Source organism: Chenopodium album, chromosome 5 (assembly GCF_948465745.1).
Source record: "Chenopodium album chromosome 5, dcCheAlbu1.1, whole genome shotgun sequence".
NCBI classification, from domain to species: Eukaryota; Viridiplantae; Streptophyta; class Magnoliopsida; order Caryophyllales; family Amaranthaceae; genus Chenopodium; species Chenopodium album.
Window position 1 is genome coordinate 77,597,603 of NC_137838.1, and position 18,310 is coordinate 77,615,912.

Here is an 18,310-nt window from a genome sequence, read left to right on the forward strand (position 1 = left end):
ACGTGGGAAACTACTCGTTGTGATTATGGGTGGTAGTTCGGATAATCGGATTGGATCCGATATGGCCGGGTCGAGTCGGGTAAATTTTTAAAGTTGAATTATACTAAATTATTATGTCCGCGCGAGTCCAAATCTGAAACGGATATTTTTCGGATCAGGTCGGGTCGAGTGTGCTTTTGACACCTCTAGTTGTGATACTCGTTGCCCGCCATTACAGGGATTTATACACAAATGGTATGACCAAGAAAATATTGATACCATTGCTTCAGCGAGAAGACAAGCCAAGTTGATTGCCAAGCAAATTCAACCAGGCATTGATGTTGTGATACTATAAAAGCTAGATTGACCTCCTTTAATGTTTGTTTGTTTTGGAAATGACCTCCTTTAATGGATTTTTGATAAACTTCAAAATAATTAGTGTTAATAGTAACGTCCACAAGCTAGATAATTAGTGCTTATATAATAGTTTTATCACCAAAATAATATCTAGATTATAACTTCAATAATTCAAAAGCAAGTCTATTTGGCAGCCTTGTGATTTTGCCTTCTCTAGTTTTAGAACCGACTCCACTTGTCTTCATATAATTTCTGCAAAAAGACAAGGTAACACACAAGTAAGGAGGTAATCAACAAGCATGTATCCGAAGAACAACAAAATCTTCATTAAAAAAAAAAAAAAAAATGGTCAAATGTTAATTTTAAGAACAAATAAAGTTAAAACGACGGCTCACTATGATTTAAAAATGTTCAAATGTATACACGTAACAATACACATAGAAAGACATACGAGTTATAAAAATATATCTGAGCTCGAGTCTTCTTGATTTTCTCTTATGTTCATAGCAGCTAACTGATTTGTCAAGCAACATTCTGCAGGATCATCAGCCATAAGAGGTGTGCTATAAACCATGTACGACGATTGACGTGGCCATGACATCGGTACAACCAAGTTCCTGTAACATATACACACAAGTATATAGGCCAAAAATAAGTATGACATTGCCTTAAAACCATACCATATTTGCGAAAAAATATATATATATATATATACTTCGTATATGTAAGGCATACATACCCTTCAATGTTCTTGTACTTGCAACGATTCATAAAGTTCACAGTAAATCTTCCAAACAGAACACTAAGATTTTTAGCAAGATTAGGAATCTTGGAAATTTGTAATATATCCCAAACCTTGATAACTTGAATGTAACTTGTTTATTCCTTAAGAATGTCAACAGTCCAAGCAAGATTTAGCTTCTCATCAACCTTGTATAGCTCCAACAATTCAGTAGCCGCGCCATAATCATTGCCAGCCACATTCATCAGTAGTTTTACATCAGAGTTGGACTGACGCCAGCCATCAGAGATCTTGTGCAGCATTTCCTTAACTCGCTTTTGTACCTCAATGTTGTTTATGCTTGTTATAGACATCCTAAATTCGTCACTAAACTTAACCTGCATATAGACATACATATAAATATATATATATATATATAGTTAAAACTCGATTTTAACAATCTGAACTGCCCTTTTATTTCCTGTAAATATATTACAGCTAGACTATTACTGATGAATTTTACCTTCCATCTTGCTTTTTCAAGTTTTAGATACCGAAAAAAGTTGGGTTTTCCAGCTAATGTAGCTTGGTTAAGGTCTAAATCATCATCTGCATTATAAAAACACCCTAGAGTCTTGGCATCGAACACAAGGTTCTTCCACACCGATCCACTATTGCCTAAAGTACTCCCGCTCCCAACAATCCACAGACAGTACCTACATGTTTTACACCAAAATTGAACTAGAGTAAACAAAAAGGCTATCATTAAGTTTACAGTTTACCAAAGTAGAGTACTACATTACTTGATCATATTTTCGGAAGCTATTAACATGTAGTCATACCTTGCCCTGGTGAGGGCTACATTTGTTCTCTGACAATTTGAAAGAAACCCAACTGATCCATTTCCATTACATCGAACAGTTGAAATTATTATGATATCCTCTTCACCACCTTGAAATCCATCAACAGAACGAATATTGATGCAGAAATTTTCCTTATGTTTTATGTATTTCTTCCCTAGTTTTTCTTGAAGTAAACCTACTTGACCCTTGTAAGGTGATATTACTCCCACTGTCACCTTCTGGTTTGTAACGCGATAATAGTCTGCATACATATTATCAGTTTACAAGTTGTAAGTTTTGACTATGCACCGTGTTATTTAAAAATGGCGAAACTAGCTTTGATTAAATCATACCTTTAAAGAGCTTTGCAATAATATGATCAATAACAGTAGCTTCCTCCATATTTCTTGGGCTATGTCCTTTGAAGAAATTCTCTTTTCCATTAGACACATTGATAAAAGAATATGATCCAAACATAGCTTCCTTAAGGAATTTTTTTGCATAGCTTATTTCTTTGACATTTGGTGCATCTACAATCTTGTTCTCATAAAACTCTTTATTCGGAAACGAGCTTATGGAAGGATGCATCCTGTACTGTATGTTGAGAAGGTGCTTCTTCTTCCCTAATGTTGCAATTCGTTGGAACAAGCTCCTTCCAAACTTCATCTTTTCCAACACCTAAAAAATAAGTGAATTCTGAGTTTTACAGGTTAAAAAGCAGGGGAATTCTAAGCAGATATATGTAATAGTAGTGTAAGAACAATAGAACATGTAACAGCTGACCTTGCTCTGAACCATGGCAGGAAGCTGTCGATCATCTCCTATGAGAATCGCGACTCTAAGACCAGGAATCTGTAAAGGAATGGCTGACTCACATTCTTTAAGCTGTGCAGCTTCATCAATGACCACCATCTCAACTCGAGTTTTCACTTTAATCGAGCTTGAAGCAGTACAGAAGATCAAACGCCCGTTTTCTAAGCAAAAATCCTTTATTTTTCCAGTTATATTAGGCTTAGGAAATTGTTCTTGAAGCAATTTCAGTACAGGTAAGATGTCTGCCTTTTTTGTCAGAATCAGTTCAGAGTACTGACAACCATTTTTTCTAGCATATTCAAGGACTTTCCTAAGCAGATCAACAAGTTTAATCATCTGTTTCGCGACATCTAATGGTAAACACGACGTTGGTAAGTGAGTACAGAGATTCTCTGAGCAAAATACTAATTGATTAGCTAAAGAGCAAAACTTATTTCTCACAAACTCCTCAAATGTTAAATTAAACTTCTTCAATCTTTGTTACATCATTACTAGCTTCACCATCCTCTTTCGAATACTTATCTTGGCTATTAGTCCTATTACCTTTTCGGCTCTTCTTGTTTTCCTTCTTGCTCGCTTTCAAGGACTTGTCAATAACTTCCTTCCATTTCTTGGCACGACTCCTAGCCCCTTCCTCTTTGTCTACACTCGCGGCTTCCACCTTAGCACTACATACATTTTCATCATTACTCTCGGAATTCTCATCAACTTCCTTATCACTATCATTCCCTTTATTATCCGGTACCAAGTAAGAATTATACAAAGCTTGAGGGTCTTCGAGCAAAGATATCATCGATACCAGACTATAAGTCCAACCTTTAGTAGGTTTAAGACATTCATCAATGATTTCCACTCGATTCTTAAGAAATATGTCTAGGAGATCCTCGTGATCATTGATCTTCATTCTTTCCTCATTTCCGAACAATACTATGTCTCCCATTCCATAAGTGTCGTAGACAAGCGACTTAACGAATAGCCTCATAAGCCTCTCAGCAACCTGAACTACTGCTATATTTGTAGGAGCACAAGTAAGTGTCCTGCACTTTAACTTAAGTTGTAAAGATAAAAGCGAAGCAACTGTTTTCGTTTTTCCTGTCCCAGGAGGACCCCAAATCAGCTTCACATTGTACATTTGATGCAGACATTTTCTCAAAGAAATACTGCTCAGAACAGCTTTTTTCTGAGACTCATCTAATCCGAGTGAGCCGGTTAGATCAGACAATCCTTCATTTGATATACAAAGGAACAATCATCATCGACCTGATTTTATAACACCATATCATCAATCAATTCAAAGGGAAATTAAAAACATAAATTTATTAACTTAAGTTTCAGAAAAAAAACAGGAAAAAATAGCAGGATTATTTACTTACAGCAGAGTTGTACTGCAGCACCTTCTGAATCAGGCCTAAATTCGCGCTTTTAGGATCAGGATGAAGTGCAGCCCATATTCTCATATTGGTTGTCATATTCATCAAGTATGTAACAAAAAGCCTCTCATTATTCTTCTCATTCAATCTCTGACGATCAATATTTTCAGATGACAGTATCTCGATTACAGGTGAATCTTCTTCAGTCCTCGAAACAAATGCAATATGAACTGATTTATCAAATCTGATTAAATCTTCAATACTTCTAGGCCTCCTGTTTGTTACAGCAAATATGTCACCAGATTGAGGCTCGTAGTAATATCGATTGTTATAATTTTCATCATCAGTTATCGGTTTGGTAAGAATGTCATAGATGAATCTTTTTTTAGAGGGCTTGTAATGCTTGGACAACCAAATGTGTGATATTTCACATACAGGGGATTGAGCAACTGACTCTAACCCGGAACAGTAATCAGCGCGAGTCTCTTCTATAAGTGGCATCTTGAATGAGCTTAAGTAGTGTGTACTTGATACGAAAATGTCTGGTATTTTCTTAACCTGTAAGTTTATTATTGAGTATTTTATATACGAAGATTGAAAATTCATGAAATAATTACACATAATTACAAATTATCATTGTAATTGTAGCTAAACCAATAAAACAATGTTATTAAAAATGTTATTCTGAAACGGAAGGAGTTATTTAAAACAAATTAAAGTGGCGAAGATAATAGTGTAATGAACAAAGATTATTTAGCATAGGATAGTACGCGCACACAAACACGTACACACGAATAAACCAAAAGACAAAGTAAAATATAAAAATACCTTGTCTTTGAAGAGACTATTGTTAAGAACATCTTTGATTGACCAAGAGAACACCAATTCAAGAAGTTGTTTGTCAGGGCATTTATCTTTCTTTGTAGTTTTGGACTTCTCCATTTTTTTTGCTTAGTGTGTTAATTTTTTTCAATAAAAAGGAAGAATGGAAGAAATTATGAATGAAAATAAAAAAACTTCTTGAAAAATCAAATATAAATTGAGGATAATCCAAAGATAATTTTATATTGGTATTAGTAGATGAAAAGGCATGAGATGCTATATATAATAAGAGGAATTAATAAAGACTTGGAAGTTAAAATGACAAGCAAGACTCATGCAATGCACGTCGTAGCCTAGGGGATATCAAAGAACTTTTCAATTTCTGATGTAGCTTTGCTTGGGAATTATTATCTCTTTTGATTAATTTCAACCATCATCTTCAATAAAAAATTAATTTTTTTTTGAAAACTTTAGATATTCCTTTGTACGCATCTAGTACAGTTATTGTACTCGTACAAGTTTGAGTAAAGTAAAAATTTTAATACGCGTACTATTACGTAGTTAAAGGTGTTATTGTTTAATGTATGCAATAGAAGCAGAGCAATATTAAAATTAAACAAGACGAACAAGATTAAACACAGGGAATACAACTATATAAACATAAATAATACAGTGTGATTTGTGTTTTGTAGTAGACAAATAGCACATACATATATAGTAGTATAGTACGGACATTACAATTTTTCCTTCCCCCAAAAAAAAAAGTTTCTTAGGCGCGCTTAGCTTAAGTGCTTGTGTTAAATTTCTTCGGGTACGTGGACCGTGTACTTGTTAAAATAATGCTACACGGTTGCATAACATAAATCCATGCGACCGACTTTATAGAAATCAAGTTCCAATCCAATACCAAAGTTATTATATTGTGCCGGTACTTTGAAGCTATAACAACATTCTTCCATCACAACATAAGTCTCGATTGGCAAGGGATAGCTGAATACTTCTAATATAATTAGCTCGAAATTCGTTGTCATTTGTCCATCTAGACATGAATTCTTCAATCTGATTGAACATGTATATACAAGGAACCAACAAATCAAATATAGCTAAAACATCTATCCAAGTAAAAATTTGAAAAAAAGAAAAAAGGAAAAAGAAAAAGAAAAAAAAAAACAAAACTTATTTAAGCACTAACCTCTTTAAGGGACAATTTTTCAAGGGTGACTAATTTTTTCTCTGTTGCAAGCTCTTGCACCTTCTTTTGTAGTTTGCAATATTTTTCATAAAGAGCAATCTGCCAGAATAAGCATGTATAATTATTGTTTAATTAAGTTTTATCAATAGAATATTAGGTAATTTGATGTAATAATGCTAAGAAAATTTACTACTAACATACACAAATATACCTGCTTGTTTACTTGGAATTCAAGAGCTAAAAGGCAATCTTTTGTTTTTTGTTCCTCTTGTTTTAAAATGTTGTATTTCTTCTCAAGAGACGAAATTTGTTTCTCTAATTCAACCATTTGTGGTATGCGCTGCATTTTTGCAACCTTCTCTTGTTCTTCATGCTCTTTGATTTCCTTCAAACAACTCTATATATGTTGAGACAATGAGTAAACTTCATCACAAAAGTATTGTCATGCAATCTGTTTATGGCTTAATCCAAGAACGCGACTTAATGCAATAATTTAGGCTATGTTTAGTTCACCTTATTATTTACTTCGTGTCCCTTACTTCATAGCATATTAGAAAAAAATTAAAAGTATATCAGGTCAGAAAAATAATGTTGAAACTTGAAACATACTTTTTCTTCTTTATTTTATGTGGAATATTTTATACCTAAATAGTTTAATTCTCTTTATAAAAAAATTATGAAAAATTACAAATTTAAAAATTGTAAATACAAATCTGTTAAAACTCCATTTAATATTGTTTTCCTTACCATTTATCTTACATATAAAGTCAAAGTATAGTTAAATAAAACAATTTAATCACATTAGATTAAAAAAAAAAAAATTCAAATCATATCCGATTAAAATAAAATAAGATGAGCTACACATAACCTTAATAAAGAGAATATGTTCATTCTTAATAAGAAAAACTTACACAAAGGTGTTGTTTCAACTCATACTTATTCATAAAATCATAGTACCAATAGAGGTAACGGGGTCGTCTCTCTATTGATTTCGGAATTTTGGGTTCAGCTTCTTTAATTTTGCCATCAAGTAGCACCTCCCTCCTTTGGAGATGCTCAAGCTCTTTCAAGATTTGCTTCTCTTTCACCCATTTCGTCTTCCCATGACCTAATTGCTCGACCAATCTCGGAATTTTTCTCTTTATTTCAACCAACTCTGTCTTTGGGTTCGATTCTTTTACCTCTAGGTTTTCATTCTGTATACATGTACTTAATATATTAGCCTAATAACGAACCACGTACAATTATTATTACGGCAATATCATGCAAGAAAGTATCAAACGTAGAATTACTTTTTTTTTAAAAAAATATAAGTAGACATGCATGTAGAATTGTTTAAAAAGAGCTAACGTAGTTGAAAATATGGATGTAAATTGAAATCTATTTACTCCGTATTTTCTACAGAGTAATTATTGATGATGAAAGATTAAAAATGTTACAAAACTTTGCAAATAGCCGCCTAATCAATGAAGAAAGTTATATGTTTTTACGTACCAATTCCACATCTATCTAATTTGTATTTAAGAAACCCATTAATATTATTATTTATTTATGTAAAGTACTCCCTCCGTCCCTAAATTACATTCCTCCTTTCTATTTTTGGTAAGTTTTTTTTTAATAAATCAACTCTCTTTTTCTGTTTTATATTTAATGCTTTCTCACTCATCCTTACCTAATCTTACTCATAATCCTTGTGCCAAATTACAATGAATATGATTGGTTAAAAATTTTCAATTAGGAGCATGTGATTGGTCCTTTTTTTTTTTTTTCAAAGGATTGATGACATGTCATGAGTAATAACTAATCTATCTTTGTACTTCCCATTGCATTATCTAATTATTGTTATTTGTCTTATTCTTTCCTCCTTAATTCCCGTGTAAATTTCCAAAGAGAAATGTAATTTAGGGACGGAGGGAGTATAATGAATAAAACTTACCTCTTTCCCTACTGATAAAGTTGACACATACTTAAGTTTTGAGTATGGTTGGCTATTCAAATTACTCTGTACTTTTTTTTAAAGTGTACATAATATTCAATCATGATGTTTTATAAAAATTTTAGTCAAATTTGATACATCCTATCCTATATATTTGACGAAAAATTAAATAATTATTATATGTATTCATTAAAAAATATTACTACATTTTCATTTGCTTATAAATACAATTGAGCATTTACCTTCTAAATTTAATGTTATCAATCTTACAAAATTAAAATGATTCGGGGCATCGTCCGAGCAATAATTAGTTTAACTACTTAAATACATGTCAATTGTAATTAGCTACTTATAAAATATCTTAGTAATAATATCTAAAATATGAAATTATTAATTTACTCCGTATTATCTTGTAATCTTGTATGGATTTCTTTGCACCAAAGGGAAAAAAAAAAAAAAAGTTTACTTATGGAAACTACTTATTATTACGGAGTACTAATCTTATCTACTTATTACTAAGACAATTACTAATGACGGTTGACTTGTTAGACTTAAATCAATTTTTATAAATAGGAAACTTTTATTTATCCCCTTAAAAATATATAATTACGCGTTACGCATAGTCCAAATTTGTGTTATAAATAGGCCAATTAATTTGCGCTAGAATTTCATACACAATAATACTCCTTCAATCCTTCTTTGTTAAACCCTTGGTGTTCTTACGTACAGAAATTATAATGGCTAAATTCAGTAAAATTCTGAGTAAAATGGCATCATTGAGTTGTGTTTCGCATCCTAAGAAATCAGAAAGCAGCATCAAGAAGAAGAAGATCAAAACCACTACGTCTTCAACACCGGCTTCTTCTACTAAAGGTGTCGCGGCTAATCAAGGCGTTGCAACGATAACTCCGGTGAATCACCAAGGCCGCGACAACTCGCCGTGTCTTCCCAATAATCGAGTTGTTATGCCCTCGTATTGTCACAAATTTAGTGCTCGGATATTGAGTAGTGAGTATTAGCTTAATTAGCATGCATGTGCATGACTTTCTTCAAGTCATTAAGTGTAATTAATTAGTTTGGATAATGTTCTTAATCGATATCTTAAGCATTATGTTGGTGTACATAATTAGGAAAATATTTTGTAAGCAGAAATTTGTTATTAATCAAATTTAACTTTTGAACTTGGTGCATAAGGTGTTTTGTTGGTTTGTTATTATTTACTCGTATAATTTTAGGAATCATTATGAGGTTTTTGTTTCTTGATTTTTGGCTTAACAACCGATCGATAGTTTGATGAATAATCTAGCTAATAAGGTTTAAGTCAAGTCATGTTTGGACATTTAGGTTGATTTCGAGTTGAGTCTTATTCAATTCGATCCAATTACCAAAATTATTCCCAATTTATAATCTTATAATGATAGAATAATAATTATCAAACATTGATTGCTTAGGTTAACATCAAATTCAAGTTAATAAAATTGATTATGAATCAAGTTTAGCTAGTAAGTCATATTGAATTTAATTATCAATGAAAATAATAATTATTAGACATACTTATTGTTGGATCAGTGATAAAAAATTAAGTCAAGTCAAATTCAGTTAATGTAACTTCATAATTTCATACGGAGTAGTATAATTTCATAGTGTAGGTGTTAAGTCGACTATAGTAATTAGTTCCTAAAAGGAAAAACAACACTATTAGTAAAAAATAAAACACCAAGAATTGATCAATCCTATTAGTTGTGCTAGCTATATCACAATATTATTTAAAAATACAATATTTAAAAATATGTAGATTTTAGGTTAAGAGAATGATAAATTATTCAAGAGAATATATAAATACTTCTCAATCTTTAACCTTTTAGTACGTATTGTACAAATCCATACCTATTATAGTTAATTAAATTTCATATATTGATGTATAATTATATAGCAACGTTTATTTGTTTTCCAATTACTATAACAAGCTACGAGACACACGTTACGCGTGTACATTATAGGAAATTTATTAATTTACTCATAATATTGTTATTGTGGATTTTTTCGAATTTCAATACTTACATAAACTTTAAATTTAAGAATGAATTTTTTTTTTTTTGTCAATAGGACATCCACTCCACTTCATGTACCTCAGTTAATAACCTTAAAAAATATTGTTGATCGTTGAGTTTTTATATAAAAGATTGAAAGCTATAGAGTAAAACATCTACGGTAATAGTACGTATATAGATTAGATTGATGTATAATTTTCCCTTTTATTTTTTCTAGGAAAATTTGCAAATTACCACCCAAAAATAGGTCCATTTTCTAAATAACCACCCATTAAAAATTTTATTTTAAATTACCACCCACTAAAATATTTAATTACGCAGATTACCACCTTTTTCAATTTTCCGTTTGATTTCAGGTGTGTGGGGCCCATATAACGGCTATTAACGGCTAGTTGATGCTTCCAAAATAAATTCCTCCCGATTTTTTCTTTTAAAACATATCTCCCACCCCCCCCCTTTGGGATTTATACTCCAAATTCTCCCCAATTTACACGAATTTCACCCCCTGGTAATTGCAGAAGTTTCGCAAGAAATTTCAGAGGCTAATTCGCATCAGGTAAAGTATTTCAATCTTTAAATTTAGGGTTCTTATTGTGCTTAAATTGGGGAAGACTGATTGAATAGTTGATTAGGGTTTATATTTTCGCAAATTAGGATTCTTATTGTATTTGAATCGGGGGAAATTGGGTGTTTAGTTAATTAGGGTTCATGTTCTTTGCCCAATTGTGTTTTTCTCTATGAATTGGGGGTTCTTACCTCTGATGTCGCCATTGACAGCAAGCAATGTCAGGTGATGAACTCAGCACGTGGTCCCTAGTAAAACGCCCTAAAGATGGCGACTTTCGCAAAGAACCTTCACGCAAAACCCCAATTACAAAGTGCAAGTTTTATATGAACTGAAACTAATTTAGGGTTTAATCTCCAATTTTGGATCCTAATCTGAAGAGTGGGTGAGAATTTATGGAGATGGGCGAATTTGCAGAGAGAATGGAATGAGAGAATTGACAGAGGAGAAGTCTTCAGTAGCATGCAATAGTGAAGTCGACAAAAAAGAAAAAAAAAATAAGGAGGGAAGTAACGACTGTGGGCCCCACACACCTGAAATCAAACGGAAAATTGAAAAAGGTGGTAATCTGCGTAATTAAATATTTTAGTGGGTGGTAATTTAAAATAAAATTTTTAATGGGTGGTTATTTAGAAAATGGACCTATTTTTGGGTGGTAATTTGCAAATTTTCCTTTTTTCTAATAAATTTTAAGGTTTTTTTTCCCTTTATAACGTAGATTTTTTTGAGGGATTTATATTGGTATTAATTCCTTTTTTTTTTTTAATAAAATCATAATATAGTTATCTTTTAAATAAGTTTAACGTGGTTTTTATCAATAAAGTAAATGTGGTTTGTGGTTAGTTACATTTTTTTTATTTATGAAAAGTAGATAATTTTTATGGTTAGTGGGTAGTTAGTTTTTAGTTTTGTTTTTTTATTTGAAAGAATAGATATATTTTTTTTTTTGGAGTAGTTATGAATGTTTTTTTTTTTTAAAAAAAATTATTAATTAATGTATAAGTAATTTTGTAAATTGAGAAGGGCATTTTGGGGAAAGACAAATTTATCACCCAAAAGGCCCTTTCTCTTTATATAGTAGTATAGATATATCCCACATTTGCAACCCATCATTTTTTTTTGAAAGGGGGAGATTAAAATTCATTAATAATAAGCCATACGGCACTTACATAAGAGATCGTAATCGAACAATACAGAGACAACAGAACCAATTACAAGTTCGAAATAAAGGAAACTACAATTGCATGCGCAAAATGACATTCTTAAATACCCTTGGCTCATATAACGCTGTCCTATGCAGCCTCTTGCAAGGGGGTCTGGCAATATGTTGCAGTTTCTGACATGAACCTTCATTGACTCAGAATCCCGTACTCCTCGACCAGAAATCAGACTTGGTACCATACACTTCGCCATTGACAATACAATCTCTAATTCAAACACGGACCCTAGCTTGGAAGCGTAACCCTTTAGCACAAACCAACAGAAGATCAAACCAAAGCCCCAAAGCCAAAACACCCGGTTCAAATCATGCACCAGAAGATCGGCACACCGATCTGCACACCCCATAGCACACAAACGCACCACACAAAAAGCAAAAATAACAAACCCTAAAGAACAACACACACAACGACTAAAATAAGAAAAAGACGGAAAATTAAAAACGAGGCCTACTAACGAAACCCTAGCAAAAGACCCCGCAACCAATCCTAGAACCACCATCCAAGCACCGTGGTTCACCAACCCGACCCACAAACCACCGTACAAGGAAGCCCGACCCGCAGGAACCCACCCGAGAAGCCCAAACCCCACACAACCTTGAACCGCGGCAACGACGTCTGGAAACACCAGACTGAGACCGGCCCTACGCGAGGGACTTAGAGGAAACACCCTCCCCGTTCTCCTGCAACACGTCGCGATGACGACGGCCACGGCGGTGGAGCAGAGACACGGCGGGGAAGCGGGGAAAAAGAACGGTGGCAAGCCGGCAACAAGGCCGGTGAGGGATAGCGGCGGCCGGAAAGTGAAAGCGGCGCCAAAAGCTAGGACGACCGGACAAAAAACCAAAGCAAAAAAAGAAAAAGACACCTCTAGGAGGTAGATCGGAGGCTCGCCGACATAATGGCATGGGCGGTGAGCCTCACACCCGCCGGCGAGCCTCATGGCCGGAGCGAAGAAGAGAAGACGGTTGGGGGGTTTTTTGGGGGGAGAGAGAGAGAGAGAGAGAGAGCGTTTTTCTTTTTTATTTGTATTGGATTATCACTAAAAATATATTTGCAACCCATCATATATCTCCTGGATTGTCACATTTAATTGACCTCCACGGATGACTTAAATTAATTTTCATTATTTATATAAACTTATTTTTTCTAAATTAAACTTAATTAAAAATATTATTTTCTCTATTGACATGTGAAACTTGTATGTACTATCTGTTAAAAATATTACTCATACACCCATCAAAAAAAAAAAATATTACTCATACATTATTAAAATTATTTTGTATAAGTGATAATAAATATTATTACTACATAGCATCTTAGTAGTAATTTAAAATATGAAATTAAATTTTGTCTACATTATTAATTTATTATCTTGTATGGCTTTCTTAGAACCAAAAAAATAAAAAATTTTAATCTTATCTACCAAGATAATACGGAGTACTAAATTACTAAAGATGGTTGAGTACTATTGGACTTACAACAATTTTTATAAAATAAGAAACTGTTCTTTATCTTCTTACAAAGTATCCTTAAGATATGAAATCATGTATTAGTAGAATTTTATTACAACCGACTTTCCATAAAATTACGCGTAATGTAGTCCAAATATGTGTATAATTGTATAAATAGGCCAAATTTTTGACGCTAGAGTTTCATACACAATACTCGTTCTTTGTTAATCTTAACTTTTTCTTGGGGTTGTTACGAAAAGAAGTACTAATGGCTAACCTAAGTAATGTTGTTCATAGTATTATGAGCAAAATGGCATCATTAAGTTGTGTTTATCGTCCTAATAAGAAATCGGGAAGCAGGATCAAGAATAAGCATATCAAAACAACATCTTCAACACCGGCTTCTTCTAATCAAGGTGTCGCGGCTAATCATCAAGGTGTTGTTGCAATTACTCAGGCGAATCACCAAGGCGGCGACAACTCGTGTCATCCCAATAATGTCCCTGCTCGAGTAGCTATGCCCTCTTATTGTCACAAATTTAGTTCTAGGATATTGAATAATATGTATTAGCTTAATTAGCATGACTTTCTTTAAGTCATTAAGTGTAATTAACTAGTTTGAATAATGTTTTAATTCGATCTCTTAAGCATTATGTTGGTGTATGTACTTAGGAAAATATTTTGTAAGCACATATTTGTTATTAATCAAATCTAACTTTTGAGTTTTGACTTACTTTTGGATGCATGAGGTTTTTTGTTTTTCTTGATATTTGGCTTAACAATCGAGTTGTTTGGATTATCAAGGTTTAAGTACAAGTCATGTTTGGATGTTTATGTTGATTTTGAATTGAGTCAAATTCGATTCAATTACCAAAACTATTCCCAAATTATAGTCTTATTATATAATAATAATAATAATAATAATAATAATAATAATAATAATAAATACTCCGTATCGAACAATGATTGCTTAAGTCAACATCAAATTCAAGTTATGTGATTTTAAGTTAAATTTTGGTAATAGGTTAAGAATTTTAGTGTAATATAATTGATTATATATGAATCAAATTTTGCTAGTGAGTCATATGAATTCAATTGTCAATAGGCTAATCTAGTGAAATTAATAATTAATAAACACATTAATTATTATTGTTGTATCAGTGAACAAAACTAAGTAAAGTCAAATTCAGTTTATGTAACTTCATAATTTCATAGTGTAGGTGTTAAGTCGAAGTTGTTTGCTCTTTAATAAACAATACTCCTTAGTAATTATTAGTTCCTAATAGGAAATACAACATTATTAGTAAAAAATAAAACACGAAGAATTGATCAATACGGTCATACGGAGTACTATTAGTTGTGCTATATCACATGCATGTGGAATTTGTATGTACTATCTCTTAAAAATATTACTCATAAATTATTAGGATTTTTTTGTAAAAATATTACTCATAAATTATTAGGATTTTTTTGTATAAGTGATGATAAATATTATTCCACTACATACGTACTACGGAGTACTTAAATACATTTTGATTATTTCTCTAAAAAAAATAAATATAAATTAAAGTTACAGAATTGAATATCAACCAAAAATAAATAAATAAATAAATAAAATGAAATGCTTACAATGCTTTCAGGCCATTGCTTGTGAAGAAACTCGCGGCAGCATTCAAAACTTCGAATTAGCACTTCGGCTTTGTAATTTCTTGTATGAATATCTAATCTCAAGGATTCTAATTCATGCTGCATAAAATCAATTAACTACTCATTAGTTTATTACTTGTATTATTATAGTAATTTAGTAATTAAATATTATTGTATGTCTCTAGCAAAGGGGAGCTTTTATCAAGGCCATTCAGAGCCCGGCCTCTTGTATTTTATTAGCTATTAAACTTAATAATGTTATTTTACCGATTGGTATCAAATATTGGGACATAGTGATTAGTTTTGAGTAAGGGATAGAATATTCATATCCTGATCCCTTTAATATTTTCGACTAAGATCCACTATTAGCAATGGGTGAAGATATGTCCTAAGAATGATTACTGAATCTAGGCAACTTGCTTCTACATTGACACAACTCTATTATTAAGGTATAAATTAGGAAAAATTGAAAAGAATAACCTCATTTTTTATCGGTGTGCTCAAAACGAGGATAAGTGGGATAATTAAAAATAGGAAAAAGATACCCGCATATAAGAAGCTAAAAATAGAAATAATTTATACTCCCTCTGTTTTATAATATTAGTCTCATATACGGATAACTATTTAGGTGTTTTTAAAAGATCTATCCATATTGAATATATTTATAACCTTTTTTTTTTTTTTTGGAATTAATTGGTTGTGGATTGATGGCATGACTCTAAGTAAGGAAATATTTACCTTAAATTATGCAATTATAACTTGTGCTTTTCTAATAAAAAATCAATAAAGTTAAATAAGGTAAACTTATTATGAATTATGTTGTACGGAGTACTTTTTAATTCCAAATATATTTCTTTTCTTATTTTATGTGATTGATTCCATATAGGACTAATATTATGAAACGGAGGAAGTAATAAATAAACATTTATTACACCGATTTACTCGTGAATTGTGGATAAATTCCCAACTTAATACTAAAAAAGGAAGTATATTAAATGCTTATATGTAGGTCTTGACTGCATATATCATAATTACCCTTTTTGTTATCTTTTTAAAACACAACTCACACTCACTCATTCACTAGGACGGGTCGATCTGTATTAGATAGATAGGCCGGTACAACAAAACATGATACAGAGTAAAATAAGTTTTTTTTTAACTGGTGTTTAGAGAGCGGGCCACAAGGACGAATAATGAGAATCGATCCTACAATTGCCTGGAACCGGCAAAAGGAGAACCCTAACCACTTGAGTTATCCCTCACTCTTGCTCACTCTCACGATATAATTTACTTTTGCTTACGCACGTAACCACGACATATGCCAATTAGCAAGTGCGACACGTGTACATAGATTTGACATATTAATAACTTTTGTTTAGACGTAATATCTAAACTGTGAGTGGCGAAGGCGATGCTCTGGTTTTTTTTTTTTTTTTTTTTTTTTTTTTGAAGTAACACTTGTAATTGAATAAACATGTTCATTCTTTATTATTAATATATTCATTATTGTTTATAATTTATAATAGTTTTTCATTAAACCTTTGAATAAATTATTTATGGAACAACTATTGATAAATATACAAACGTTTTCTTGTCAAAAAAAAATATATATAAACAATTCCTTTGTTTATAATTTAAATTATAATATAATGAAAATAAAGACATAATTATTATCAAAATAGTTTAAAAACTAAAATTAATTTATAATAATAGTTAATTTTTCTTGCTTGTATGTATTACCTCGATGAGCATAATTAGCAAATAATAGGATCGATTTTTTTTTTTTTTTTTTAAAGAATTGCAGTTATTGAATGTTCATATCTCCATCCAATCCATATAGTTATATATTTATGAGTCGAGTATAAAAGCATTATTAATACATGGATGAGATGGTAAGACACTAAATGCATATTTTTGTGGCTATGAGTTTGAATCTTATGATAGACATTTTTATTATAAATGCTCATAGTTAAAAGATGACATGGCGAGGGTGCCACGTGATACATAAAGGTGTTTAGAAACGCTTTTTAATATAGAAAGTATAGATTAACATGATATTAGAAAGTGCATTATATACAAGTATAAGATTTACGCACCTTTGATAGTTGTATTTTTTTGAGCAAGCTTCTTCTCTTTGATTCGATCCGGTCCATGGACTTCTTGGTAGCGTTTAAGTCGAGTTGCAAAACAGGATCTGGAAAATAGCGGTTTATTTTGACCATGTATAATTGATGAACCACCTTCATCGATCGTTTATTATCATCGTCATTATTGCTGACAACATGAATGGTGCAACCATCACTATCATCTGAATAATTAAAAAAAAAAAAAACAATAGTCAATTTAATTATATGCTACGTATATACATTACAATAGGTACGATTTTGTAAACAATAGTTGTGTTGTACGGAGTATACACCAGGCTTAGTCAGGCTATACAATTATTGTATTGTATGTGCCTGGTTAAGTCCGGCTAAAACATGTTAATTTCAACCTTTAACAAAATTGATTAACTAAGTTTGTACTAATTCCATTATATATTATTTGCAACGATTTGACATAGTGTGTGAGTAAAAATTATCTAATCATTATAAATAATATGAGGAGATAGTAAAAAAAAATGCAACACAATTTTTGTAAACATTTTATTTTTCCCCTTATAAAAGAAGAAATTAGTGTCGGAGTTTAACATATATACCTTCGGATTTCAAAAAAAAAAAATAAATAAATAAAAAAAGAAAAGACCATAGATATACCTTCAAATGCCATTGATCTCTTAAATTTTCAAGGTTTGTATTGGTGATCTAAAATTCTGAATTGTTTCTTATTTATATGCACTTGAGTATTGAGAACAATTTTCCTTTAGTGACTTAGTAGTATATATTTTTTTTAATTGTGTTTTATTTTAATTTAATTTTATCGTTTTTATTTCTTTATAAATTATTACTCCGTATAATACAACGGATTATTGAATTTTTCTTACTGTGTGTACATCATCCTTGTTCAAGAAGTTGACTTTCATAAATCATTCCAAAAACTAGCTGAACTTGGAGTTCACGGCAATCAAAGTAGTCAATGACCCGTTCAATTATAATTAAAATATCTATCTACAATCTATAATCTATCGACTATTATTAAAACAAAACGTTGGTGATGTTATCATTGTCCACATGTCCCTCACTTAATAAATTTTTTCCCGCATAAATGCAAGGATGATGTTATTTTTTTTTATTATTATTTTTTTTATGGAGCTTACCATATTTAACAATTTTGAAATTTGAATATTAGTTGCTTCTACATTACAACTACAACATATTATTTTATCTTTAAAAATGAAACAATTG

General features: G+C 31.5%; 2 protein-coding genes across 2 annotated transcripts; both read right to left on the reverse strand.

Annotated features, from left to right (window-relative positions):
• Positions 1-790: 790 nt before the first annotated feature.
• Positions 791-5,024, reverse strand: LOC145633222 (putative ATP-dependent helicase C29A10.10c). Its single transcript, XM_081685492.1, has 10 exons — positions 4,911-5,024; positions 4,082-4,640; positions 3,205-3,936; positions 2,683-3,104; positions 2,253-2,577; positions 1,900-2,161; positions 1,581-1,773; positions 1,267-1,455; positions 1,076-1,164; positions 791-953 (listed from the first exon to the last, which is right to left on the reverse strand). The coding sequence occupies exons 1-10, from the start codon at positions 5,022-5,024 to the stop codon at positions 791-793; spliced, it is 3,048 nt and encodes a 1,015-aa protein (XP_081541618.1).
• Positions 5,025-5,674: 650 nt separating this feature from the next.
• Positions 5,675-17,860, reverse strand: LOC145631165 (uncharacterized). The gene is made up of 6 exons (XM_081683257.1): positions 17,723-17,860; positions 17,063-17,274; positions 14,949-15,065; positions 7,008-7,292; positions 6,308-6,493; positions 5,675-6,195 (listed from the first exon to the last, which is right to left on the reverse strand). The coding sequence occupies exons 1-6, from the start codon at positions 17,733-17,735 to the stop codon at positions 6,085-6,087; spliced, it is 924 nt and encodes a 307-aa protein (XP_081539383.1). The 5' UTR covers positions 17,736-17,860; the 3' UTR covers positions 5,675-6,084.
• Positions 17,861-18,310: the final 450 nt, after the last annotated feature.

What these genes read in the sequence shown, in the direction of transcription:
- LOC145633222 (XM_081685492.1), bottom strand. Translation starts at nt 5,024, where the DNA reads ATGGAGAAGTCCAAAACTACAAAGAAAGATAAATGCCCTGACAAACAA. An exon ending in CTGCCATGGTTCAGAGCAAG is followed by an intron (nt 2,578 to 2,682) that starts GTCAGCTGTTAC and finishes CTTATTTTTTAG; the next exon opens with GTGTTGGAAAAGATGAAGTT. An exon ending in AAGTACAAGAACATTGAAGG is followed by an intron (nt 954 to 1,075) that starts GTATGTATGCCT and finishes TATATGTTACAG; the next exon opens with GAACTTGGTTGTACCGATGT.
- LOC145631165 (XM_081683257.1), bottom strand. An exon ending in AGCAATGGCCTGAAAGCATT is followed by an intron (nt 7,293 to 14,948) that starts GTAAGCATTTCA and finishes ACATGTATACAG; the next exon opens with AATGAAAACCTAGAGGTAAA. An exon ending in AATTCCAAGTAAACAAGCAG is followed by an intron (nt 6,196 to 6,307) that starts GTATATTTGTGT and finishes TTATTCTGGCAG; the next exon opens with ATTGCTCTTTATGAAAAATA.